A 20,953-nucleotide genomic window follows, 5' to 3' on the forward strand; every position below is an offset into this window, starting at 1 on the left:
ACTCCTCCGCTATTCACTGTATAATATCTCCACAGGAACATCAGTCCTAACAGAGGAAGGTCTATAAATACCAGGTTGAAAGGAGCCGATACCTGCCTGTGCTCGGTTACAGCTGTTTATGAGACACCGGTGGTGACCATTAAAGTTACTGACCCCCTGACATCACTCCTGATAAGGAGATGTATGGGTCTCGCAAAGAAATGCTCTCATCTCACACTGTAATCATGTTACTTGAGGTTTTATGTACAAACAATGTTTACAACTGTTGCCTTTATATAAAATGTGCAGTGCATTTGGATAGATGACAAACAGCAAATATATTTATTATTTATTTATATTTTCATTCGTCATGAAATTGGGAATTCCTGTGGTGTGTCATTTCTTACTTCATGAAAAACTATTTTAAAATCAATTTTGCTTATTGCTTTGTAGTAGTAGTAGTAGTACTATATTGTCATACATATATTATTATTAGAATCTTAATTCTGTACATTACAAAAAATAAAAAAATACAATTCATGTAGATAATATATTTCAATAATTACTATGACCTTTAAATAGCTGATATTAATTGAGAGAGTACATGGACTATTTGTACTTAAAATAATTAATTTGTCACACCACAGGACCATTACAATTGAATGAGTAAAGGCAAAAATGGTGAATTAAGAGACAAAAAGCTGAAGTACTTGAAAAGAGTGAAAAAAGGTTACCAATTACTGGATATTAAAGGTGACCCATTATGCCACTTTTTACATTATGTAATATAAGTCACATGAATCCCCAGAATGTGTCCGTGACGTTTCAGCTCAAAATACCCCACAGATCATTTATTATATAATTTTCAAAATGCCTATTTTGAGTATAAGCAGAAACAAACTGTTTTTGTGCACGTCTCCTTAAATGCAAATAAGCTGCTGTTCCCCACCCCCTTTTCCAGAATAGGGCTGTGCCTTTACAGCTGGTACCTGTTTTGGTTTTGATTATCATGCATATTGTGCTGAAATCATGTGTTTTACATTTACATTTAGTCATTTAGCAGACACTGCTTTTTATTTAAAGCCTTATTAGTTTAACCTTCTGATATACGGTTTTCTGAGCGCACACTTCCGAAGTACGTGCACAGAAAATGGCTGTCACAAGGCATGTGAATACTAAACTAAGTTCTCGTTCATGTCTTATTGCACTTAAACTGTTAAAAAAAAAGGATGATTTACAAAAACTGTTGGTTATGTCTGTGAAGGTAAACAGCTGGAAAATACATTGCGTTTATATTCGATCTGTGTGGCAGCAACGTAATATAGTAAATAAATACACTGCTCTTGTCTCTTCTAAGGCTGGGACTTTAAGTAGTGTTCTGTGCTCATCAGTGCAGCCAAAGACAGAAGAGTTAGCATGCTTTGTTCAAACTTTTGCCTTGGTGTTAGAACTGGAACACCACTTGTGAAACTTGTGAAACTTTTCACTTGCAATGGTGGCGCTGTGGGTGGAAACGTGCTAATTAAGGGGTGGTAATATCCCCTTCCTAGATCCCCTTCCTACGTCACGGGGAGGAATGAAATCTGAGAGGCTAATTTTTTTTCATAAGTTTCCAGAGAAACTCTCTCCAAAACAAGTTAACAAGGTTATCAAGGTTTTCACGTTTTCTGGGTTGGTAGGCGCACCGGGACCCAATTATAACACTTAAACACGGAAAAAGTCAGATTTTCATGATATTTCATAAAATAAAAAAACTAATATAACTTAGGTGCTGTCAACAGTCAACATTACTCTAGATTTTTACAATTGTTGACCCCACTTTTTAGCGAATTTAAAAATACTAAGCCTCTGAATTAAAATAAAAAACTTAAAAAAAATAAGAAAAACGAAAGTATCATGTCATACTGCAGGACATTGCTGTCACTACTTGAAATATGATGTCAGCTACCCATTTAACATCTGTAATGTGATACCTATGTTAGTGAAACATAATATTTGGTTCAAACTAATGTCTACGACTTCATTGCATCCACTGGGATTTGGCTGGATCGTAAAAAGCAGCCTCTGAAATTACTGGTTATCATTTTTCCTTGCCCCTTCAGCCTTGGTTTCAACAACAGAAAACAAAAACCTTTTGGTAAGAAATCAAACGATATTACAGCTCGATTATGAAAACAAACAAAATAACGTGCCCTGGTGAATCATGCAGTAAACAGGGTCAATTCTGATTTCATGTTGCATTGGAAAAACAGCAATAAATTAGATTTGAGTGTATGAGAATGAAAGCCGCGGGAGAGTCTTGTACGGGCTTGTAATCAGAGAATTGCTGTTTCCACGTTGGAGGGGGTTTACTTCACTATTGCATTAGAGATGCTGATTGTTGAGGGGGGTAGAAGCAGGTGTCGCAGGTAATGGAAGAGATAAAGAATAAAGACTCGGAGGAAGGCATCATGCTGAGCTCCTATTAACAACCCGCATTCAAGCAATATCAGCGCTGGAGCCCAGCCAAATTTCTCAATGCCTCTCATATTCAGAAGCATTTCCTGAACCGTTATTTACAGAGTTGGTGTAATCAACTGGTTAGGTTTTAAATAGACAAAAACAAATGCGCTGCACTGAATTTGACTCTAAACCAGAGATTCTCATACTCGGCAACAGTCAATTATACAGGTTAGCTGTCATTGTACACCCAGCACTTCACTGCAGCGTTCCAATCAGAAGAAATGCATAATAAAGGACTATATATATTTAATACCAGGAGCTGCAACCGCAAGCACAGCAAAAGGACAGAAAAGCCTGTAAAGGATTAGACTGTACTCACAGCTAGGATAATCTGCAAGGAACTGTGGGCCACCTCCACATACTGGTACTCCAGCAGGCAGCCGGCGATGCTGATGTAGCGGTGGTCCTCTGGGGCCCAGGAGGGAGGAGGGGTCACGGGGGTCACCCTGCACCCCGGGCCGTTCTCCATCCACCAGGAGCGATGCATGGAGATGTTGAAGGTCATAATCAGGTCCGTGTCCTGCAGGAGAGAACAATGAGTCATAAAGAATGTTTGTTAAACATTACCTACATGCAAGATTAATTTACAGTTTCTGAATAATCTACAGTTCAAACTGCAAGAAAAAAAGTCAAGTATATTCAGACCAGATGTCAAAGATCAGCTTTTAAAAATGGTACTTTTTAAGTTTGTCCATTTCCTGGCTATCGAGTGATTTCAATTATGTATTCAAGCTTGCGAGATGTAATACTCTGAACGCTGACTTAACAATGTGGGTCAAATAACAAGCACTCCAGAACATTTTAATCAAGCTAAATCCAGTCCACTCTCGTTTACTGACGGTTAAAAGAGCAAGGAATTTCTTTCTAGTGAGTCGCCTCGCATTCTAACTTTTAGGATTTTGTTTATATTAAAATAATCATATATTCTGGCTCACGATCAGTGTAATGTTTACGCCCACGATTTAAGAAGAAATAGTATCCCTAGCAGCCATTGAAGGGTTTGTGTTTTGTTGTATTATTAATCAGTTTGAAGCTTTTTAACATCTGAAGCGCAATTATTTAAGTGGTTCTTATGTGGTTAATTTTGAGACGTCAAAGGGACTTGGAGAGCAATAAGCAGCCAACACATACTTATAAATGTGGCATGAGATTAATTCCACGATCAAATGGCGGAAGAAATCACATTTCTCAAATCCCAAATTCACATTTTGTGTGCCATTTTTCAGCCTTAATGATCTGCATGCTGGCGACTGGAGTGTTTGCAATATCCTGGGTCATTAGAGTGAATGCCAGTTACACAAGCGGAGGATTATTCACCAGGGCTTTGAGTACGCAGAGAAACATATTCAAACAAATCCATCAGTCTTAAGAAACACGCCAAGCCTAGACACAAAGCAGAAAGAAAGAAACAGAGCTCTAACTCTCACACCTACAGAAGCACGACTGCATAAATGGGATGCACGTGTCGAGTGCTCCGAGAAATCCCTCTAAAGAGCAGCGATCGCGCATTTTAAAGGCAGATTTCAGGTCCTACAAGTGTTGAAGCTTGGCACTGAGCACGCTATTCATGTAGGAACCTGAACCCCCTCAGGAGACATTTTTCTCCTGAAGAAAAACAACAACAACAACAACAGCTTAGAAGTATAATCTTAAGAAGTGCTTAAAGAAGAAGAAAAAAAGAATTTTCTGACTTTCAGTCCAAATTTTGTAGATTTTAAGTCATATATGCTAGTGCACCATTAAAAACTGACAAATTTTTTTTTTGCACATTTCTGCTCTACAGTTTAGTGTCATGTTGCACTAAACAGACTTTCATGCAACTGGTAAACATAAATGCATAAATACATACATACAGTACATATAAAAGTAAAAACAAAAATATTTTTTATTAAAAAAAAAATCTCAATAATTTTTTAAGTGTCACGTGACACTGAAAACTGGCTGATGAAAACTATATTTTATATTAATTATATTTTATATATATATATATATATATATATATATGAAAGAATAAAAATATTTTTATTTTTAAATATTAATATATTATTTGTATTAACATGCTGTGTATGAGTAATAAATATATTTGATAAAATATAAAATAATTTATTTTAATGATATATGCATTATTTATTTATTTATCATCATTTGACAGACCACACACATTTCTTTTTTTTTACTTTAATATGTTCTGCCCAAACTTTAAAGAGTAGATATCAAGTTTAGAAAAAAACAAACAAACAAAAAAATGTTTTTACATTGGAAAAATAAACTGCTACCAAATTTCCATACTAAAAAAAAGCAGCTCTTTAGTGTTTGTCGAAAACTTGCCTCCAGTGTTTTCTGGAGCAGAGTGAATCATCAGAGGGGCCCGAGTCACAGTCCCCATTATGTTTTCTTAAAGGCCGCAGGAGGATCAATCACTCGCCCGCCTCCGTAAATGGCTTCACTGTTTGCCCAGCCAGTGTGGGTGATGTGATAAAGCACTTTTAATCCATTTCAAAACTCACACTAACGGCAGACGTTTTGTTGAAGACTTGCCCAACCTCACACTGCAGTGTCTATCTCAGCATGAGAATGACACTGGTCGACCGAAAGGCTCCTGAATAACTCTGCCTGAATAAGCCCTGGTCCTCCTCAGAGGATGCTTAGCACTTCTCGTCCTGCAGAATACAAACAGAGGCCTCGGTGCACCCTCGCTTCTATTAAAGCATATACAAAGAACCTGAATGCTTGGATTGATTTGTTTCCACCAAATCAATATCCCTTGTATGGCAGTGCATGGCAAAGCCTTGTTTGTCCTCAGAAACACATGTATCAAGCTCCAATGACAGACATAAATAGCATCTTAATGCAAAAAAATGAATCACAGCTTTGACTGAATACGGTGTCATCCAAGCATTCAAAGAACACAAACATCTTTCACAACCAGACTTTTTTAAGTCTACATTTGAATAAAATGTCAATATATTTTTCTTTTTTTAAGTAATTATTTTTGCTTTTTTAATAATGTTGCAGAGTACACTGTTAATTTTGTATTTACTTATTTTGTATATAGATAATTTTGTATATAGATCAGCATTACGGCATAGTGTGTTACCAATGGTTTGCTTTTAAGATTTTGCTGCCTTAAGATCATTCCTGTGTAGTTCGGAGGTGATCCTTCACCTTTCTCATGATCATCCTTACCCCATGAGTCTAGATCATGCACAGAGCTCCAGACCGAAGCTGATTGATGGTTGTTTTGTATTTCTTCCATTTCCAAATAATCCAAATAATCCAACAGTTGTCTCCTCCTCACCAAGCTTGGGAGGTCTTCTAGCCCATTCCAGCCTTGTGCAGATCTACAATCTTGTCTCTGACATCCTTTGACAGCTCTTTGGTTTTACTCATGGTGGTTGGAGAGGTTGGAGTGGACCGATGTCTTATACACACAACAAGCTGACATTAGGGGTAACTTCTTAAAGTGATAGGACTAATCGGTGTTCCACATGGGCACATACTGTAACCAGTTTGGTATGGGATCAAATACTTTTTTCACTCACTGAAATGCAAATACATTTCTAACCTGTATATAATGTGTTTTTTTTCTGGATTTTTTGGTTGATATTCTGTCTCTATCCATTAAAATTAACCTACCATAAAAATGAAAGACCCTTCATTTCTTTGTAAGTGGGCAAACTAACAAAATCAGCAGGGAATCAAATAAATATTTTCCCCACTGTACTTGTTGCCTCATTCTTCCACTCTGTTGCTCCCTGTCTCTCTAACAGGTGTAATGAACATCAGCCCAGTGGATAAACGTGATCCATCAGCAGTCAAATAGCAGGACAGGACTGCTCAGCCCATCAGCATTTCAATCTGCAAAGCGGCAGGGGTCTCGCAGACAAACACTCCTCCATTACTCTCCTTCACCGGGACGGGAAACACGGGCGGCCTAAAAGAAGGGGCTGACAGTGAGGGGTTTTCAGGACAGTGTCTGGAGATGGATGAGACCACATCTCAACAGGAATTATGGGCTGACGTGTCAGCATGCTTTACAGTGAGTGATGGTGGACGGCAGAAAGCATGTAGCTGATGTCCTGCTACGAACATAAAGAACATACTGTATTTAGTATTCTGTTTCGCTTGATGATCACCACAGTGTCAGTTAAATAAAATGATAATTAACAAACAAGTTTGGGGTAGGAAATATTGTTTAACGTTTTTGAAAGAACTCTCTCACCATGGGTACATTTATTTGACCATAAATATAGTAAATACAGTTTTTATTAGTGTATTAATATTTTATGGTATATATTTTATAAATATTTTATAATATATATATAGTTTGAGACTGAAAGTATTTTATTTAGTGGAGAACTTTGCAGCAGTATTTTATTTATTGTTCTTCTTTTATTTTATATATATTTTATTAAAAAAAATTTTTTTTAAAAGGTGCATAGTAATAAACAACCTGCAGTTTAATGTTTGCATTTCTTTCCCTTACTGTACCAAAAATGAACCGAACCGTGACTTTAAAACCGAGGTACATACCGAACCATGATTTTTGCGTACCATTACACCCCTAATATATATATATATATATGCATGTCTTATATATAACTAAAACATTTTCCAATTGCATGAGATATAACTGGAAATATAAATAAATAATACTTAAACTGTTAACAGCATTTTCAGAAAAACATTAACACTGAATCACTGTATATGCAAATCAAACAAAAGTGGGATATTTAATCCAGCACCAAGCTCTTAAAAAATATTTCCTTGGTCCATCGACCTCATGCAAGTTCAATATAGAAAAATTCATGAACATATTCAGATCAAAGGAACAAATCATGATTCATATTTGTTGACCCACGACTATACTTGAGCATATTTGTATAGTCTTGCTGTGAAATGCAATTCAAGACAGACTGAGCATGGCCGACTACAGCTAAAACACTGCTGTTCCACTAGAAACGGGAGATTTGATTTACTCAATGAACAAAGGAACATATCCACTCACAGAGAAATTATGACACGCCGAATGCTCCCTACGGTTCTGCTGGAACAACATCCTACCATTGCTAAAACACTGAGGACTGCCAGCGCTTCTGGAAATGAGTCGAAAGACATAATATTTGCTGGTAATTAGTGATGTTTGCTAAAGCAATTACTATCCATCAAGTTTGTGCCATGTGCTATGCAAAAATGAACTACATTAAAAAAATTAAATAATAAAATAAAAAAATAATAAACACAGTTATAACTTGTAGAATATATGTATAGACAGATAGATATGTAGAGCGATAGATCCAAGTCAGTACATTCACAAAAAAGAGGCCTTTATTTTGAAGTCGCATTAGTTTTCTTACACATGCTCTTTATTTATGCTTACAAAACCCAGTGGCCGTGTTGGGATAATTCGCCATCATCTGGGATTGTTTGTTGTCAGAAAGCAATCAGAGGGCGTTTGGAGGGGATCAAGATGGGAAGACTCAGCCCTGGGATGACTGTCAGTCATCTTCCCATCAGTAAATGGGTTTCTGCAGGCGAGAGCTACAGCAATATTTCCCTCAGGCTAGCACCGTGATATCTGGTCTGGGGCAGAACAAAATGGAAGATTAAGACTACCAGGGAAAGACTTTTTATTTATTTATTGAGACAGGCTAAGCCTATTAGAAGTGGCTAAAGTTTCCGAAAGTGAGAATTTGAGATGTTTTGTTCTATTTTTTGCAATTCATTCTCTAGAAGCGTTGTTTACACAAAGATGACAATAAGCGCTATGGACGCCACATGGCTTGGAGACATCTCAAGCGCAGCTAGCACCCAGTGTCAGCATGCTATGAAGTGATGTCATCACATGAGAAGTGTTTCGAAATATTCATGGCTTAATGTCACATAAATGTGAGTTTTTTTTAGCCCTTGGAGAGGTACTTAAGCTTCTCTGTAACTCCAGCAATGTTTTAGCACTGGGGGAAAAGTAGCAAACAGCATTCTAATGAACCTGCTGACTCCTTTTGGCTAGTGGTAATGAACTAGCATGGAGCAAGCAATGATTTTACCACACTACGAATGATGTATAATGAATAATATTTATAACAATAATAACAATAAAATAACACTAATTATTATTATTAATCGTAATAATACTAATTATTATTACTATTAACTTTATTAATTTATAAATTTGTTTTACTTTTTTTAAAAGTATTTTTCTTAATATATAAAATTATTTTATTTTATTATAATTAATATTGATATTATTATTTATGGGTCTGTTATTTATAATACTAATACTAATACTAATACTACTAATAATAATAATAATAATAATAACAACAATAATGCTATTATTATAGATACATCATTTGATAAAAAAAATATTAATAAAATAATACTTAAAAAATACTAATACATTTATTGGAAATCATATAAATGAATAAAACAACAACAATAATAATAATGCTATTACACATTCATAATTAAATTTTGTATTATATCTATTATTATTAATAAAATTATAATACAATTAATCAAAAATTTGTATAAGAATTTATTATTTTAAGGTATTTAATGTTATTGTTGTTATAGGTAAATTAATTCATTAATCAGCTTAAAACAATATATTGATCAATACAAATTATTTAATACACTAAATGAATAACAATTAAAATTAAAGCTGCAAGCAGCGATGAACGGGCCCTCGCACCCGGGCTCACCGACAGCGAGTGGCTTTAGTTAATAGGTGAACGGTGAGAAATATGCGTTTAAACTCATAAATATAAGTAGAATATATCAATGTTTATTCCATATATGTGCCAATCTTCCTGTTGCCAGCAGGTGGCGCTATCATTATAATGGAATATTGGCCTTCAGATGTGTTCAGGGCAGGACTTTTATCGAACATGTGAGGTTTGGGGAGGATTGGACATTTTATGCCTGAGTTACAACAACATCCTACTTCATGGCGAAACATCGAAATTTGTCAGGCCGCCATGGACACGCCCTTTAACGAAACCTCAAGATCTTCGCAATTTAAGATCGCAAAAGGCTTTAGATTACACTGACCAAGTTTGGTGTTGATCTGAATAAATATCTAGGAGGAGTTCGTTAGAGTACAACCCCTGAAAATGGCCAAAACAACACTAATTTTGCAGAGAAAATTCGAAATAACTGACTTCCTGTTGGGATTCGGATTTCGTACCAAGAGACTTTTTCGTAGATATTGGTGTGTTACATGTGTGTACCAATTTTTGTACATGTACGTGAAACATAGCTTGAGGCGTACTCCGTTTAAAGTGTATACGCACTCCGTTGAAAGTGTATAGGTGGCGCTATCGAGCCATTTTGCCACACTCGATGGAATATTGGCCTTCAGATCTGTTCAGGCCAGGACCCTTATCACACAAGTGAAGTTTGGGCAAGATCGGACATTTTATGCCTGAGTTATAACATCTTTTATTCCCATGGCGAGACATCGAACTTCATCACGGCGCCATGGACACACCTTTTAACAAAAACTCAAGATCTTCACAACTAAACATCACACAGGTATTTAGATTAGACTGACCACAAAAAAGACATTGATGTCATAAAATTTCTAGGAGTAGTTTGTCGCAGTGTAAAATATGTAACTTCCTGTTGCCAATAGGTGGCGCTATGACTATAACTGAATATTGGCATGTAGATCTGTTCAGGTCAAGAGTCTTATCCAACATGTGAAGTTTGGGGCAGATTGGACATTGTATGTCTGAGTTACAGCAACTTCCTTTTTCATGGCGAAACATCGAAATTTGTCAGGCCGCCATGGACCCGCCCTTTAACGAAACCTCAAGTCCTTTGCAATTTATTATCGCAAAGGGCTTTAGATTACACTGACCAAGTTTGGTGTTGATCTGAATAAATCTCTAGGAGGAGTTCGTTAAAGTACAACCCCTGAAAATGGCAAAAACAACACAAATTTTGAAGGGAAAATTCAAAATAACCGACTTCCTGTTGGGATCCGGATTTCGTACCAAGATACTTTTTTGTAGGTATTGGTGTGTTACATGTGTATACCAATTTTTGTACATGTACGTGAAACATAGCTCGAGGCGCACTCCGTTGAAAGTGTACAGGTGGCGCTATAGAGCTGTTCTGCCACACCCGGTGGAATATTGGCCTGCAGATCTGTTCAGGCCAGGACTCTTATCACACATGTGAAGTTTGGGGAAGATCGGACATTTTATATCTGAGTTATAACATCTTTTATTCCCATGGCGAGACATCGAACTTCGTCGCGGCGCCATGAACAAGCCTTTTAACGAAAACTCAAGATCTTCACAACTGAACATCGTCCAGGCCTTTAGATTAGACTGACCACAAAAAAGACATTGATGTCATAAAATTTCTAGGAGTAGTTCGTCGCAGCGTAAAATATGTCACTTCCTGTTGCCAATAGGTGGCGCTATGACTATAACTGAATATGGGCATGTCAATCTGTTCAGGTTCGGAGTCTCATCAAACATGTGAAGTTTGGGGCAGATTGGTCATTGTATGTGTGAGTTATAGGAACTTCATTTTTCATGGCGAATCATCGAAATTCGCCAGGCCGCCACGGACACGCCCTTCAACGAAAAGTCAGGATCTTCGCAATTTAACATCGCAAAGGCCTTTAGATTAGGCATACCAAATTTGGTGTTGATTTGAAGAACTCTCTAGGAGGAGTTGGTTAAAATACAACACATGGAAATGACAAAAATTACACAAAATATGCTCATAATATTAAAAATAACCGACTTCCTGTTGGGTTTAGAATTTCGCTCCAAGAGTCTTTTTTGTAGGTATTGGTGTGTTACATATGTGTGCCAATTTTCGTGCATGTACGTGAAACATAGCTGGAAGGCTGTTGATTTTCTTGGTATAGGTGGCGCTGTCGAGCCATTTTGCCACACCCTCTTCTGAATCCTATATCAGACGAAAATTTTCACCAGGTTTGACGAGTGTGCAAAGTTTCATGACTTTTTGAGCATGTTAAAGCCCTCAAAAATGCGATTCATTCGGGAGAAGAAGAAGAAGAAGAAGAATAATAATAAATATAGCTGCAAGCAGCGATGGCGGGCTCAAGCCACCAGTGCCATCGCCACCCCGGTGGGATCAGGTAAACTGTGCCCAGCGGGCACATGCATTCACAATATCCCTCTGGCAGTGAGGTTTTAAAGGATATGGCAGTTAAAGGGTTAATCCGAATCATCTAGACTTTAAAATCACATTCACAGAACAATATATATATATATAACTTTAGTAACACTTTACAATAAGATTCCATTCATAAACATTATGTTAACATGAACAATATTTATATAGCATTCATTCATGTCAGTTAATATTCCAAACTTAAACATTAAAACATTGTTTTATTGTGATTTTTTTCCAAGCACATTTTACCAATTCCAAACCATATCAATCTTAATAACTACCATTATTTTTTATTTAATCATTTATGAGTGCTATACAATAGTCCAGGAAAGCTGGAAGAGAAAAACAGGTCAAGAAGAACTGACAAAAAGAATTGCAAAATAATTAGGAAATAATGTGAAGATTAATTTTTAGTCAATTCTGCAAGACAGACTTTCAGGAAAGGAGGTGGAATAAAAATGAGCTCCTAAATCTTAATCCTTAAACCATCGAACAAGAGGAGGTGGTGCTGGTCCTTCACGAGTCTCTTTAATCTGTTCATAAAGCCTATATATAAAGCCTTAATATATAGTATTTCACAATACTTCATGGTATTCTAATTAAATCATTTTTTGGAATCTTAAGTCTCTCAGAGCCTGACACCGAGTAATTCTGGAGACTCCAGGAAAGTGGCAGTTCTGTAAAATGTTGGCGCTGGAGACTAAATGCTCCCTGATAGTTTCACACCTAATTCACTTAACACACACACACACATTACCTACAGTGACAGAGGGACAGAGTGACATCAGATGTATGATAGTTTTTTTAATTTTCTATCATCCATATAGTGTTGTATAGTCATGAAACTATTGTCATGAGACCAGTCATTCTGAGGAAATATGCCTCAGAATGACTGGTCTTCTATGTGTACATTTTTTTTTGAAGTGTTTAGAAGCTGCACTTTAAAAAAATAAAAAGACATTTACTGGTTCCTTTTTTACTATTATTTCAAAAAATCACCACGACAAAACCATTCAAGCTATCCCAAATTCATTCACACCTGTTCTGTAAGATTAATTCTTTAAACAGTGGTAAAAGAGGATGTGGTGCTGATCCTTCAAGAGTCACTCAAAACGTATCTGTCCATAAAGCCTATAAAGAATTATTCTTAATATACAGTTCACAATACTTCAGCTTGTTATTCTAATTAAGTGAGGGTCATTTTATCAGTAAAATATATACAATTCATTTTTTTTTTGAAAGATTTCTATAAATGATTTAAATCATACTCGTTTCTACAATAATTATTTAAAAGTAATCCTATAGCTCCCTCTGGTGGCCATTATAGGTACTAAGAATTGCAAGCTTGATTTATAAGTTATGATAGTTTAAATTTTATGCTGGCTCTTGAAAATGATAAAGCTATGAAACTTACTGTGCTTCCTTCAAATGAGGACTTCTACTTATATAAAAAATTATGAAGATTTAGAATGAAAAATTGTAAAGATATAGTAAAATAACTATTGTATTTTTTATGTTACTTTAATAAATCTCTATGGCAACACCATTTAAGCTATCCTAAACCCATTCACAATTTAACATCTCAGTATATTGGCATCATGTTGAAAAAGGAGTATGGAGTAGTATGAGTAGGAGTATGAATTCATTTGCAGGCTTTATCATAAATCCACAATAAAATTTCTGAGTTCTGTATCAATCTGTGTTGTTGTTTGTTTATTTTTATCTTTTATTTTTCATAGGAAGATAACTTACTCTCATTTTTAATAAATGTGCTTATAAACCAAGGACAAGCTATTTATAGCTGTATTTATAAACTGCTTACTACTGACTATTAATATTGGGACAAGGCTTTATAAAGCATGAACTGACTATTTAATAATGAGTGCAGTTATTATAAAGTGTTATCAATGAATTTGCTAATGTTAACAAATTAGACATTATTTTACAGTGTTATCAAATCCTTAAATGACTCATAAGCATTTGTGAAAGTTCTGCTTGCATTACAGCTTAGTATTGATCTGTGAGCTGAACAGATTTACTGTTACATCCATGAGATTATGTAAATTAAAATAAATATAATGTCACAGGATGTCATAGGTCAGTATCAAATGAGTTTGAAATTATTATTTGCAGCACAAATAAGGTTTTTTTAGGATTTTTAAAAATCCCTAAAACTGTCAGAAAAAGGTTAAGGCCTAAGCTATTTCTATGTGAGTGGCTAATTTTATTTTTGTTTTTATAATTGTAATACACAAACTATGAAATTATACAAAATGTATAAAAAGATAAATAAATAAATACGCACACATTAAAAAAGCAGCCAAGTCGAATGAGTTTCCTTTTTTATATAGATTAAAATTGAAGACAGAAGCAAGTGGTAAATGTGGTCACTTTAATATTCAAATCCAGTAGATCCAGTTTATGTTCACGTGGCTGTTTTCGTTTATATTCGCCAAGCTATTATGTGTTTTGAAATAATCTTGTCCGTGATGTGTTCGTTCGTACGACGAAAGCCAGAATCCTGCAGCTCAAGAGATATGTTATTCTGCCAGTCGCGCTTTCAAATAGTCTTGCACACTTAAACGGGTCACAAACACCTGCATTTAGCTCTTGTTGTGTTACAATGGGTTTATTGTGTGCATTTGTGGTAATATTTTATTTAAAAAAGCTCTTAAACAAGAATAAATTCGTTTGTTTTGAGCTGGACACTGTACGCGCTGATCGGAGGCGGTGATTTCAGATAGGCAGCTGCAAATATTTCATTTTCACACAAACAGTTCAAAAACATCTTAATTTAGCTCTTGGTGTGTTCTAATTGGTTGATTGTGTGATATCGCTGTAATAATTTATTTTTAAAAGCTTTAAAACAGGAATAAATTCGTTTTCTCTGAGCTCTTTACTCCAGACGCTCGTGATCACAGCGGTGATTCATCTCTCCTATTTCTCACGTATCTCTGGCCAGAAATAATTTATCCATGAGCCCTGAACCGGTAATAATCAGATATGTTGGTTTAGCTTGTCAGTGTGAATTAAATCTAAGTATTTATTTGTATTTTTAACCGATTTAAAAGTGAAAGTAAAAGTCCGGGAATTGAACCTGTAGGGGCGCTATTTCTCTCAGACAATGGAAGTCTGAAGCACATACACTCAAACAGAGGGACAGAGTGAGATGAGATGTCTGACAGTTTTTTAATTTTCTGTTATCCATACAGTGTTGTAAAGTCGTGAAACTATGCATATTTCCTCAGAATGACTTTTTCATCTGTATGAAAAAATTCTTTGACGTGTTTGGAAGCTGCAATTTAAAAATACAATAATGATTCCCTTTGTAAGGTCATTTAAAAAAATCACCACGGCAAAACCATTCAAGCTATCCAAAATCCATTCACAATTTAAGTTCCTATCAGAAATACTGATGTGTGTTCAGAGTTTTGTGAAATTCTAAGTATGTTATTTGCCTCAAAATCACCTGAGAAGTATTCCAGTTTGACATGTTGCCACGGCAACAATTTTTTAGATATCAATATCCCCCTTGCAGATTTATATCGGCTGTGTTTTAACATTATTCTGATGAAGTTTGAAGCAAATCGAGTAATAATAAGATGCTGAATTCAAATCATTTTGAAAATGACACACTTCCTTCTGCCAGTTGGTGGCGCTATAACTTTGACTCCTAATAGTCACATATATGCGATCGACATCATACAACGAATAATCTGATGAAGTTTGATTAAAATCAGGAAATGTATGTGGATGGTATTAGACACTTCCTGTTTCTAATTTCTCGCCATAATTTCAACGCCTCGCCACGAGCAAACCGTTCGAGATATCAAAAATCCCCTGGCAATTTTTCATCCCCAGTGTCTTGAGATCATGTTGACCGAGTTTGGCGGCAATCGAGAAAAAAACCTATGACAAGTATTTCAAATTCCAGAGCATGCGCTTTTTACATAACTCTAAATAGCTGACTTCCTGTTGGGTGGAGCCTATGACATGCAATACGAAAGTTGTTCGGCACGATGAGATCTATATGTGTACTGAGTTTCATATGAATATGTGCAAGTATGTGTGAGCTATACATCAACATTTCTGACTGTGTTCCAGGGGGCGCCGTAGAGCCCCTGTGCCACGCCCGGGTCCCAGCCTCTGCAGGCTCCTAAAGGCCACAGATTCCAAAGTGTGCGCAAATTTTCAAGAGTTTTTGAGTATGTTAAGGACCCCAAAAGCCCCCACAACTTTGACGAAAAATTTGAATACTAAACCCTAAATAGCCAACTTCCTGTTGGGCGGAGCCTATGATATGCAATACAAAAGTTGTTTGGATTGATGAGATTTATATGTGTACCGAGTTTCATACGTCTACGAGCAAGAATGTATGATATATGGCCCTCCATATTCCAGGGGGCGCTGTAGAGCCCCTGTGCCACGCCCGTGTATCAGTCTCTGCCCGGCCCTAATGGCCGCAGGTTCCAATCTGTGTGCCAATTTTCAAGACTTTTTAAGCACGTTAAGGGCCCCAAAAGCCCCCGAGACGTTGGAAAAAAATAATAATAATAATAATAATAATAATAATAATAATAAAAAATAATCCTAAGGAAAACAATAGGCCTCTCGCCCTTTGGGCTTGAGCCCTAATTAAAGCTGCAAGCAGCGATGAACGGGCCCTCGCACCCGGGCTCACCGGCAGCGAGTGGCTTTAGTTAATAGGTGAACGGTGAGAAATATGCGTTTAAACTCATAAATATAAGTAGAATATATCAATGTTTATTCCATATATGTGCCAATCTTCCTGTTGCCAGCAGGTGGCGCTATCATTATAATGGAATATTGGCCTTCAGATGTGTTCAGGGCAGGACTTTTATCGAACATGTGAGGTTTGGGGAGGATTGGACATTTTATGCCTGAGTTACAACAACATCCTATTTCATGGCGAAACAATGAAATTTGTCAGGCCGCCATGGACACGCCCTTTAACGAAACCTCAAGATCTTCGCAATTTAAGATCGCAAAAGGCTTTAGATTACACTGACCAAGTTTGGTGTTGATCTGAATAAATATCTAGGAGGAGTTCGTTAAAGTACAACCCCTGAAAATGGCCAAAACAACACTAATTTTGCAGAGAAAATTCCAAATAACTGACTTCCTGTTGGGATTCGGACTTCGTACCAAGAGACTTTTTCGTAGATATTGGTGTGTTACATGTGTGTACCGATTTTTGTACATGTACGTGAAACATAGCTCAAGGCGCACTCCGTTTAAAGTGTATACGCACTCCGTTGAAAGTGTATAGGTGGCGCTATTGAGCCATTTTGCCACACTCGATGGAATATTGGCCTTCAGATCTGTTCAGGCCAGGACCCTTATCACACAAGTGAAGTTTGGGCAAGATCGGACATTTTATGCCTGAGTTATAACATCTTTTATTCCCATGGCGAGACATCGAACTTCATCACGGCGCCATGGACACACCTTTTAACAAAAACTCAAGATCTTCACAACTAAACATCACACAGGTCTTTAGATTAGACTGACCACAAAAAAGACATTGATGTCATAAAATTTCTAGGAGTAGTTTGTCGCAGTGTAAAATATGTAACTTCCTGTTGCCAATAGGTGGCGCTATGACTATAACTGAATATTGGCATGTAGATCTGTTCAGGTCAAGAGTCTTATCCAACATGTGAAGTTTGGGGCAGATTGGACATTGTATGTCTGAGTTACAGCAACTTCCTTTTTCATGGCGAAACATCGAAATTTGTCAGGCCGCCATGGACCCGCCCTTTAACGAAACCTCAAGTCCTTCGCAATTTATTATCGCAAAGGGCTTTAGATTACACTGACCAAGTTTGGTGTTGATCTGAATAAATCTCTAGGAGGAGTTCGTTAAAGTACAACCCCTGAAAATGGCAAAAACAACAGCAATTTTGAAGGGAAAATTCAAAATAACCGACTTCCTGTTGGGATCCGGATTTCGTACCAAGAGACTTTTTTGTAGGTATTGGAGTGTTACATGTGTGTACCAATTTTTGTACATGTACGTGAAACATAGCTCGAGGCGCACTCCGTTGAAAGTGTATAGGTGGCGCTATAGAGCCATTCTGCCACACCCGGTGGAATATTGGCCTGCAGATCTGTTCAGGCCAGGACTCTTATCACACATGTGAAGTTTGGGGAAGATCGGACATCTTATGCCTGAGTTATAACATCTTTTATTCGCATGGCGAGACATCGAACTTCGTCGCGGCGCCATGAACAAGCCTTTTAACGAAAACTCAAGATCTTCACAACTGAACATCGCACAGGCCTTTAGATTAGACTGACCACAAAAAAGACATTGATGTCATAAAATTTCTAGGAGTAGTTCGTCGCAGCGTAAAATATGTCACTTCCTGTTGCCAATAGGTGGCGCTATGACTATAACTGAATATGGGCATGTCAATCTGTTCAGGTTCGGAGTCTCATCAAACATGTGAAGTTTGGGGCAGATTGGTCATTGTATGTGTGAGTTATAGCAACTTCATTTTTCATGGCGAATCATCGAAATTCGCCAGGCCGCCACGGACACGCCCTTCAACGAAAAGTCAGGATCTTCGCAATTTAACATCGCAAAGGCCTTTAGATTAGGCATACCAAATTTGGTGTTGATTTGAAGAACTCTCTAGGAGGAGTTCGTTAAAATACAACACATGGAAATGACCAAAATTACACAAAATATGCTCATAATATTAAAAATAACCGACTTCCTGTTGGGTTTAGAATTTCGCTCCAAGAGTCTTTTTTGTAGGTATTGGTGTGTTACATATGTGTGCCAATTTTCGTGCATGTACGTGAAACATAGCTGGAAGGCTGTTGATTTTCTTGGTATAGGTGGCGCTGTCGAGCCATTTTGCCACACCCTCTTCTGAATCCTATATCAGACGAAAATTTTCACCAGGTTTGACGAGTGTGCAAAGTTTCATGACTTTTTGAGCATGTTAAAGCCCTCAAAAATGCGATTCATTCGGGAGAAGAAGAAGAAGAAGAAGAAGAATAAAATAATAAAAAGGGCCTAATTAAAGCTGCAAGCAGCGATGAACGGGCCCTCGCACCCGGGCTCACCGGCAGCGAGTGGCTTTAGTTAATAGGTGAACGGTGAGAAATATGCGTTTAAACTCATAAATATAAGTAGAATATATCAATGTTTATTCCATATATGTGCCAATCTTCCTGTTGCCAGCAGGTGGCGCTATCATTATAATGGAATATTGGCCTTCAGATGTGTTCAGGGCAGGACTTTTATCGAACATGTGAGGTTTGGGGAGGATTGGACATTTTATGCCTGAGTTACAACAACATCCTATTTCATGGCGAAACAATGAAATTTGTCAGGCCGCCATGGACACGCCCTTTAACGAAACCTCAAGATCTTCGCAATTTAAGATCGCAAAAGGCTTTAGATTACACTGACCAAGTTTGGTGTTGATCTGAATAAATATCTAGGAGGAGTTCGTTAAAGTACAACCCCTGAAAATGGCCAAAACAACACTAATTTTGCAGAGAAAATTCAAATAACTGACTTCCTGTTGGGATTCGGATTTCGTACCAAGAGACTTTTTCGTAGATATTGGTGTGTTACATGTGTGTACCGATTTTTGTACATGTACGTGAAACATAGCTCGAGGCGCACTCCGTTTAAAGTGTATACGCACTCCGTTGAAAGTGTATAGGTGGCGCTATCGAGCCATTTTGCCACACTCGATGGAATATTGGCCTTCAGATCTGTTCAGGCCAGGACCCTTATCACACAAGTGAAGTTTGGGCAAGATCGGACATTTTATGCCTGAGTTATAACATCTTTTATTCCCATGGCGAGACATCGAACTTCATCACGGCGCCATGGACACACCTTTTAACAAAAACTCAAGATCTTCACAACTAAACATCACACAGGTCTTTAGATTAGACTGACCACAAAAAAGACATTGATGTCATAAAATTTCTAGGAGTAGTTTGTCGCAGTGTAAAATATGTAACTTCCTGTTGCCAATAGGTGGCGCTATGACTATAACTGAATATTGGCATGTAGATCTGTTCAGGTCAAGAGTCTTATCCAACATGTGAAGTTTGGGGCAGATTGGACATTGTATGTCTGAGTTACAGCAACTTCCTTTTTCATGGCGAAACATCGAAATTTGTCAGGCCGCCATGGACCCGCCCTTTAACGAAACCTCAAGTCCTTCGCAATTTATTATCGCAAAGGGCTTTAGATTACACTGACCAAGTTTGGTGTTGATCTGAATAAATCTCTAGGAGGAGTTCGTTAAAGTACAACCCCTGAAAATGGCAAAAACAACAGCAATTTTGAAGGAAAATTCAAAATAACCGACTTCCTGTTGGGATCCGGATTTCGTACCAAGAGACTTTTTTGTAGGTATTGGAGTGTTACATGTGTGTACCAATTTTTGTACATGTACGTGAAACATAGCTCGAGGCGCACTCCGTTGAAAGTGTATAGGTGGCGCTATAGAGCCATTCTGCCACACCCGGTGGAATATTGGCCTGCAGATCTGTTCAGGCCAGGACTCTTATCACACATGTGAAGTTTGGGGAAGATCGGACATCTTATGCCTGAGTTATAACATCTTTTATTCGCATGGCGAGACATCGAACTTCGTCGCGGCGCCATGAACAAGCCTTTTAACGAAAACTCAAGATCTTCACAACTGAACATCGCACAGGCCTTTAGATTAGACTGACCACAAAAAAGACATTGATGTCATAAAATTTCTAGGAGTAGTTCGTCGCAGCGTAAAATATGTCACTTCCTGTTGCCAATAGGTGGCGCTATGACTATAACTGAATATGGGCATGTCAATCTGTTCAGGTTCGGAGTCTCATCAAACATGTGAAGTTTGGGGCAGATTGGTCATTGTATGTGTGAGTTATAGCAACTTCATTTTTCATGGCGAATCATCGAAATTCGCCAGGCCGCCACGGACACGCCCTTCAACGAAAAGTCAGGATCTTCGCAATTTAACATCGCAAAGGCCTTTAGATTAGGCATTACCAAAATTTGGTGTTGATTTGAAGAACTCTCTAGGAGGAGTTCGTTAAAATACAACAACATGGAAATGACCAAAATTACACAAAATATGCTCATAATATTAAAAATAACCGACTTCCTGTTGGGTTTTAGAATTTCGCTCCAAGAGTCCTTTTTTGTAGGTATTGTGTGTTACATTATGTGTGCCAATTTTCGTGCATGTACGTGAAACATAGCTGGAACGGCTTGTTGATTTTCTGGTATAGGTGGCGCTGTCGAGCCATTTTG

General features: G+C 37.3%; 1 protein-coding gene across 2 annotated transcripts in view; it reads right to left on the reverse strand.

The window, feature by feature from the left end:
* The window catches only part of LOC113073653 (sodium/potassium-transporting ATPase subunit beta-1-interacting protein 2), a 37,365-nt gene extending 34,358 nt beyond the window's left edge, over positions 1–3,007 (reverse strand). For both annotated transcript variants that reach the window (XM_026246473.1, XM_026246475.1), the window contains exon 1: positions 2,801–3,007. In XM_026246473.1, coding sequence (XP_026102258.1) covers positions 2,801–2,986 — 186 coding nt within the window. In that variant the 5' untranslated portion in view covers positions 2,987–3,007. The remainder of the gene's footprint in view (positions 1–2,800) is intronic.
* Positions 3,008–20,953: the final 17,946 nt, after the last annotated feature.

Source organism: Carassius auratus, unplaced genomic scaffold (genome assembly GCF_003368295.1).
Source record: "Carassius auratus strain Wakin unplaced genomic scaffold, ASM336829v1 scaf_tig00012675, whole genome shotgun sequence".
Lineage (NCBI taxonomy): Eukaryota > Metazoa > Chordata > Actinopteri > Cypriniformes > Cyprinidae > Carassius > Carassius auratus.